This window comes from Propithecus coquereli, unplaced genomic scaffold (genome assembly GCF_000956105.1).
Source record: "Propithecus coquereli isolate 6110/MARCELLA unplaced genomic scaffold, Pcoq_1.0 Scaffold5, whole genome shotgun sequence".
Classification (NCBI taxonomy): Eukaryota; Metazoa; Chordata; class Mammalia; order Primates; family Indriidae; genus Propithecus; species Propithecus coquereli.
Window position 1 is genome coordinate 10,150,323 of NW_012150840.1, and position 8,121 is coordinate 10,158,443.

At 48.4% G+C, this 8,121-nt stretch overlaps 1 protein-coding gene across 1 annotated transcript in view; it reads left to right on the forward strand.

Annotated features, from left to right (window-relative positions):
* Window positions 1–7,900, forward strand: part of SUSD6 (sushi domain containing 6) — a 92,750-nt gene extending 84,850 nt beyond the window's left edge. The window contains exons 5-6 of the mRNA XM_012656274.1: window positions 2,564–2,991; window positions 4,798–7,900. Coding sequence (XP_012511728.1) covers window positions 2,564–2,991; window positions 4,798–4,823 — 454 coding nt within the window. The 3' untranslated portion in view covers window positions 4,824–7,900. The remainder of the gene's footprint in view (window positions 1–2,563; window positions 2,992–4,797) is intronic.
* Window positions 7,901–8,121: the final 221 nt, after the last annotated feature.

Genomic DNA, 8,121 nt, shown 5'->3' on the forward strand with positions numbered 1-8,121 from the left:
CCTCTTGAGGAGCACATCTTTTATATTCATTCACAGCCCCTCATCAGTCACTCGCATAACTCACAGGCATAAAGGGCCAAACTGAACTGCATTCAATAAAATGCTCCAGGCTTGGAATTGACAGATAAAGGACCAGGCTAAATTTAATTTCTGTATACTATGTCATTTTTTTCTTTCTTCTTCCTTTTGCTTTGTTTTTGGGAAGGGGTAGGAGCTATTTTTAAAGGTTGTTAATTAATAGAATAAAGAGAATTTGAAGGAGATTGTTTACTTGATGTAATCAGCTATTTCTCTGTAAAGTCAAAATGATCTATTTTGATATTTTAGATGAAATATGGAATATTTCCCCATATTCCATATTGGGGATTTTCCCCCCAGTAGTTAACTATTATAGTAGGTTTGTTAAAAATAACTGGCTGATTTTGCCTAACTTGAGTGAAGAGAGATTTAGATCCCACTTAAATTACTACTTTTTAAACAAAAAAATCTATTTTGAATAGCAAAAGTTAAGGACATGCCAAGTGTACACACTGCTTTCTATGCCACCTTGCCATCAAAGTTTTCCTTCCTTCCAAAAATCTCTGGGCACTTTTAAGCGGTCACTTTTCTCCTCATGGTGAGTACATTATTTGAATTAGGTAGCACAGATTTTTATCTCCAAGTTCAGGTAAGGAAATTGAGATCTACTAACAACAATCTAGCAACACTATAAATGGTTGAGCAACAGACCATGTGCATTTCCTCCTGTGATGAGCTGAATGGACACAACCTCACCTGTGTGATGTTCTTGGCAGAAATCAGTCTGAATCCAGTCCTGAGGAAAACAATTAGACAAATCCAGATTGCGAGACATTCCATGAGACAGCTATCCTGGACTGTTCAAAAAAAAATGCCAAGATCATGAAAGAAAAACTATAGTAGACAGCTGCAAATTAAAGGAGGTGAAAGAGGCGGAACAACTGAATGCAATGCCTAATCCTTAATTGGGTCCTGGTTGAAAACAAAGATGATTACAGCTGAAATGAATATATTTTTGGATCGTTAGGAAAATTTGTTTTATACCAGTGTTAAATTCCTGGGATGTGATAATGTTGTAGTTATGTCTGAGAAGAGGTTCTTAGGTGGTGCATGCTAAATAACTCCTTCACCTTGTCTATGTTTATAGCAAGAGGTATCTGCGTGAATAAATCTCACACATAATAATGCTGAGTAAAAGAAGCCAGAGATGCACAAACATATATATTCACAAATGTATTGTGTATCCCATTCATATAAAATTTAAAAATATGCAAAACTACAATGTTGAAGGATTCATGTTTAGGTAGTAAAACTATTAAAGTAAAAAGTGAAGGAGTGATTTCCATGAAAATAAGGATTGCGGTTCCTTTTTGTGGGGAGGAAATGAGAGCGATTAGGACATTACAAAGAGGTCTAGGGTGTGAATAGTGTTCTATTTCTTGACCTAGGTATGAGTTTTATACCAGTCTTACCTTCAGAATAAGTCAGTGAACTGTATGTAGATTTTTCTGTGTGTTCTTTTCTGTATTTGTGTTATAATTCACATATAATTATTTTAAAGTTTGCAAAGTTTAAAAAAGAAAGTCAAGCAATGTGGCTGAGTTAGAAATATGCAATTCGTCTGATTCCTGGTCCAGTATCCCATTTTAAGACCCTATTGCTTCCCCCACTCTTTTTTTTTTTTTTTTTTTTTTGAGACAGAGTCTCACTCTACTACCCTGAGTAGAGTGCCGTGGCATCAGCCTAGCTCACAGCAACCTCAAACTCCTGGGCTCAAGCGATCCTCCTGCCTCAGCCTCCCGAGTAGCTGGGACTACAGGCATGCGCCACCATGCCCGGCTAATTTTTTCTATTTTTCTATATATTTTTAGTTGTCCAGATAATTTTTCTATTTTTTGCAGGAGACGGGGTCTCGCTCTTGCTCAGGCTGGTCTTGAACTCCTGAGCTCAAACGATCCTCCCGCCTTGGCCTCCCAGAGTGCTAGGATTACAGGCGTGAGCCACCGTGCCCGGCCCCCGCACTCTTTTTTTTTAAACAGCTTTATGGAGATATAATTCATATACCATACAATGTACCCATTTAATGTGTACAGTGAAATGGTTCTTCGTATAGTCACAGATATGTGCCACCATCATTCTCTCCCTTTCTTATCTTAGCTGTGCTGAATGCATGGCTTTATTTCCAGATCTCTGGGCTCCTAGTTTTTGCACAGGACCAGAGGGCCACCGTGCCTGTGTACCCAGAGATTAAGAACACTGTCTCTGGAAGGAGATGGAACTGGAGTCAAATCATAGCTCCATCCCCTACTGTGTGACTGTGGGTAAATTACTTAACTTCCCTAAGCCTCATCTGCACTTTTGGTGAATCCCTACCTGAAAGGACTCAGGTGAGGATCCAGTGTGATAAAGTGTTTAAAATACTTAGTGCTGTGCCTGACACATAGTAAGTACTCAAAAATGGTGGCTGGTTTTGGTATTATTACGGTATTTATTTGTCTGTATGTTTATTATAATTCTTCCTTTGTCTTTTCCTCCTCCAATCCAGGCGTGACCAGGGAGTGTCTGGGGACCAGGTCTCCATCATGGTGGATGGAGTCCAGGTTGCACTACCATCTTACGAGGAGGCTGTGTATGGCAGTTCCGGTCACTGTGTGCCGCCCGCTGACCCCAGAGTGCAGATCGTGCTGTCAGAAGGGTCTGGGCCCAGTGGGAGGAGTGTGCCGAGGGAGCAGCAGCCACAGGACCAGGGAGCCTGCTCCTCTGCAGCTGGAGAGGATGAGGCCCCAGGCCAGTCTGGACTATGTGAAGCCTGGGGCTCTCGGGGCTCGGAGACTGTGATGGTGCATCAGGCAGCCACTTCTTCCTGGGTGGCCGGCTCAGGGAACAGCCGACTGGCACACAAAGACACTGCAGATTCAGAGAATAGTGACATACAAAGCCTTTTATCCCTCACTTCAGAGGAGTACACAGATGGTAGGTGGTCTGAGCTGAACTTGAATTGTTAGCTGCATGCGGTCCTTGCTGGGAGGGAGGAAGTACTGAGCCTCTCTAATAATTGGTGTATTTTCAGCAAAGAAAGATAATACCTGGGGTATTAGCCTACAAAATGGGATTTTACCCTCTGAGTACCAGGTAGGGCTTTGGGGTCTCTATAGAGAGACTTTTCACTATTGTCTATGAATTCTTATGGTTTGGAGTCTCTCATGGTCACAGGGCTGTACTAAATCAAAAGGTAGACAGCTGGTTGAAGGTGGGGTTGGGGTCTGTCCTCTTGTTATAATTTTTATGTTCCTGAAAGGTCAGGAGTAACAAAGAGGCATGGGGTTGTATTACAGAGAAACAAGAGCCTTTCTCTCTCCCAGGCAGACAGCTGCTTCGTTCTAAACAGAAGTATGCCAGGTACTGTGCTAGTTTTCTTGCACTGTCTCAGTTAAACCTCACAATAGTCCTGAGATGTAGGTATTCATTACTATCCCCATTTTATAGGTGAGGGAACTGGGGCTCAGAGAAGGTATGTAACTTGGCCCACTGGTAAACTGCTGAGCTGGGATTTGAAGCCAGATGAGTCTGGCTCCAAAACCTGCTTCCTTCCACGTGATTCCAGCATATTTGTGGCAAACAAGCCATAGAATGAAATTACTGCCTTCTGGTGTTTCTGCCTTTCCTGGAGCCCAATTTATCCTTGGGCTTGAGTCTGTCACTTTAAAAAATATCTTTAAGTGACATCCCAGTGTAGTTGAGGATGCAAACTAAACCTAGATGTGCCTTTCGGTAGTGAGGACTTCTGTACTCATAAAGGTTCCCTAAAAGAGCCTTGGAGGAAACTGTATGCTTCCTGGGTATCCTGGGCATGGTAAATGCCTGAGGTTTAGAATGTCTGAAAGCAAACAGACTGTGTTTGTGGTGCTTCCTGGTTATCAACAGCTTGCTGCCTTTTTTCTTGGTTGGCTAGCGAGCTTGAATGTGGAAGCCAGTGACCCGTGGACAGTCAGCCACACACATTGTGAGACATGTCTAAGTGCACGTTGCACCCCTTATCCTCCCAAGGAGCGGAGATGGGGCCCTGTTCTTCCTTCTCTTCCTCGATGCCTCGCTTTGTTCCATGTACTGAACAAGCATTTTTGAGAGCCCATCTTGTGCCTGGATTAGGTTTTAGGGTTGATACAGAGAAATATGAAACATGCTCCCTGCCTTTGTGGAGTGTCAGTCATTTGGGAAGATAGTGGGACCTGTACTTGAGAAATAATGGTACCAAGAATTATGGGATCTTTGTCAGAATGAATGAGGGGTTTGGAAAAGAAAACACAGGTCAGTGAGTTTGCTGCAGGCCACGCCTGAGCTGTTTGGGACTGATAATACCATAGGAAGTCGGGAGTTTGAGGTCCATTGACATATGAGGAAACTGAAACCCAGAGAGGGGAAGTGATTTATCGGAGGCCACACAACTGGTAGACGGCTTTAGGAGGTGGTGAGACTTAAGCAGGGCCTTGTAGCCTCAGAGCGTGGGCTTAGCAGGGCTAAGGCAGAAGAGGGTTCATGGTGGTGGTTTGAAAATCAAACTGAACATCCAGATTTTATCACATAGGCAGTGGGAGAGATAGCCAAAAAGGCCTAAAAAAGAGGCAGGGAATTTTTGCCTGCCTAGATATATATGAGGGGGCATTTTATTTCTTTAAATTAGGGGCTCTGTGGGGGGGAGCCCCTGCAGGGGTATCAGGAGCAATATGAAGAGACCCACATGGGGTAACCACTGTACTTTCCTTCCCTGTCTTCCTGCAGATATTCCACTGTTGAAAGAAGCATGAGAGCTGCAGCCGGCCTCTCCTCTCTGTGAGGGTCCTCTGCCCTTCTCCCTCTCCCTGTGGGTTTGAGCACCCTGTACTCTCCAGCCAGCCTGCCCGGGTACCTGAGCTGCCACCTGTGTATCTGTGTATCTCTGAGGGCCCGCAGGCCCACCTCATTGGAAACTCAAGGAAGAGTCTCGCCATCTGCCTGCTGGACAGCTGGAGGAGCTGGCTCTTTGCCTGGCCCAGCCTTCCCATCTGTCGGGGACATATTTGAATGTGCTGGATCGAGCCCTCCCTTTTCCTAAGCCTCTGGGTCCCCTCCAGCCAGCTCTTTGGCGGCAACCCCATGGCTTGCATGGGCTGATGCTGCCATGTTTACTTGTGCCTTCCCCACCCTGCCCAGTTTTCCCTGTTGTGTTGCTGTCCACAGCCTTCGTGGCTACACTGCTGCCCCCTGCCACACAGGGGCCCGGCCTGGGTCTGGCCTGTTTCCTTTGAGGGCTGTCACCGCTGCCATTTGCAGGAGCAGATCCAAGAGTGAGAGCTCTTGAGTCAGGATGGGCTCTAATTGGGGTGAGAGTGTGGGTCCTTGGGCTTGCCCCGGGGTGACACCAGTGGCACGTTTCCTGGGCTGAGGATAGAGGATTTGGAAAATTACGCCAAAGCTGCCCCAGCACCTGGCCGCCTGGCTCAGAGGTGCAGGCTCCTGGCCCTGTTGAGCTGAGAGTCTCCAAGATGCGTGCAGAAGACCCTGCGGGAGGGAAGGCAGGTGGCTGATGATGATTGTCTTCCTAATATGCAAGTTCTCACTTCCTGCTTCCAGCATTGGCCTTCCTGGCCTTGGTTTTTTTCTGTTTCCCTGGAGCGGAAGAGGAAGTTTCATGCTGTCTCCTGGGTTCTATCCCAGACAGCTCTGGCTTCCCTGCTGCTCACAGGGGCCCCGGGGCAGGAGAGTTGCTGCGATGCCATGGAGTGCCCATCTGGTCACTGGCAGTCTGGGCAGCTTGCCCCTATCTGGGTTTGTGGTGACGGAGGGGAGGCTGAGAGGCACAGACCGAGTCCCCGGGCGGCTGCAGGCAGCTCCAGCCCGGTCCTGAGGATCCTCCCCACCACGGTCACGTGCCTTAGTAACTGTGCCCAGGAAGTGGCCCGCTGCTTGCTGCGCTGCTGCTTTTCCTACTTTCCTGCCCTTCTCTGCCACCCCTCCGCATGCCTCAGCTCACAGGCGACTCCTCCTCTTCCCTGGCACCCTGGGGGAAGGGCTGAGAAACAGTCCATGTGCACCTCCGACCTTGCTGGCCTGCAGTGGGGGGAGGGGCGTGGAGCAGCCTGGGGTGCAGGGCCCTTGGAGGAGGAGCCCTGGCCATGAGGGGGTGCTCCCGCTTAGCCACGTGTTGAGTGCTAACAAGCTTGGGTGTACCATCTCCACCAGGCTGCTATCTTCAAAAGATAGATGTGGCATTAAGGAATGTTTGTTTTTGTTTTTTTTTTTCCTGAAGCACTGGGGCTAGGAAACTTCAAAACTGACTCTGTGCATGTCTGCTCCTCCCCCGAGCCTCTCTGCTTGGGGTGGTAAAAATAATAAAAAGCTCAGTGTATTTTCGGTCCCTCACCGAGCAGGCTTAGCTCCAGGCGTGGGTGGCCGGAAGGTGAGGGGAACAGCATCCTCCCAGCCGCTGCCCTCACCTCCTGCCTCCACCATCACACACGCACTTTACCGCAGGTCGTCCCCTGGCCTCTTGCCGCACATAGTCTTCCTTCCTCCTCTCAGGGTAAGGGCAGTGCCTGCTGTGCCTGTTGGCCGCCCCCCGCCCCGCGCCCCCAGGAGCCCTCGTCTGCTGTGCCCAAAGCCTAGGCAAGCATGGTTAGGTAGGGAACAGGTTGGAGAAGGGAGATGAGACTGGTTAGGGAGGGGGGTCCCTGATGGCCCCCCACCTTGCCACATGGGCTGGCCTTCAGCCATAGTGGTGGCCTTGTCTTCCTCCAGAAAAGAAGGCAGGGGCAGATGGGGTGAGGGGAAAGAATCTACAGGCTCACTGCCGAGCCTTCAGCTTCGATCTTCCACTCTTCCAAAACCTGAATTCTGTTCTAGAGTATTTTTTAAAATGGAAGATCTTACCCTTTTCTACCTTGCTACTCTGGGCTTTTTCACCCTAAGAGATTGCACTTTTTGTTTTGGGTTTATTCAGCCAAGCTGGTGACCAGCTTGGCCTTTGGTAAAATGAAAAGCCTGCCTTCTCCCAAAGCCTCCTTCCATCTCGCCCTCCATTAACACTGCTCTGGGAATCACAAGCCCAGGCTTGCCCACTTGGTAGGAGAGTAAGAAATCAGAACAAGGGGAGCCTTAGCTTCCCTCCACTCCCTCCTGTCACTGGCTTTGGTGAGGCCTACTTCCCGGAGGCTCCTAGGCCTGTCGGTGCGGGAGCTAATTCTTGGGTTGCTGGTGGAGTCTACGACAGCTTCTTCCCCCAGTTATTTCTCTTTTTCCCCAAGCAGTTTCTTAACCATCAGCCACGTGCTGCTGTTTCTAGGGCTTCTGGGCTTTGTTGCTTGCAGAGGGATTAGAGACTCCACAGGTGCCTTGAGGTGGGGGCCTGGCGGAGAGACCAGGGCTGGTGTCAGACGGCAGGCTGTTAGGAGGGAGGCTGCTGGAGGAGCCCAGAGAAAGTGGGGAGAAACTGTGGCCACAGCCCTGCTTTCCTGGGATCACCTCTGGGGGAGTCCAGCAGAAGGCTGGTCCAGAAGAAATGGTCAGCACCAAAGGACTTTTAAAAGGGTGGTGGTTTTTTTTCTTTTTCTTTTGCACATTTGAGCTGACTCATTGCAGGTTTTATATCCTGGCGACTTGTAGTCACATTATAGTGACTTTCAAGGGCCAGAACATGGTGAAAATCACTTACAATTTCCGTCCCCTCCATGCCTTGGTTTAGCATGTTGGCTCTGTCTGTCACCATTTCTGTGTTTTGTGTGCTGTGTTCCCATTTCACTGGGTGTAACTGTGAAATGGGCTAGTCCTGGCCACTTTGGTTTTATAAGGCATTTCCATGTACATTTTACAAGCACTCCATTTGCAAACAGAACTTAAACTAACATTGTCTTCCCCATTCATCTTGCCCTCCCCCTCCCACCCCCCCGCTTTAAAGCTCTTGCAGAAGCCTGAAGGCGAGACAGACAAGGGTATACTTTTCCTGCTTCATTGGTGGTGGCACGGGACGGATGCCCTCCCTCCTAGTCCCAGCTGAGCTCTCAAACCACTTGCTTCCCACATAACAGTGTCGCCTCCATTTCCGGGGAACATCCTTACGTAGAGAATGGA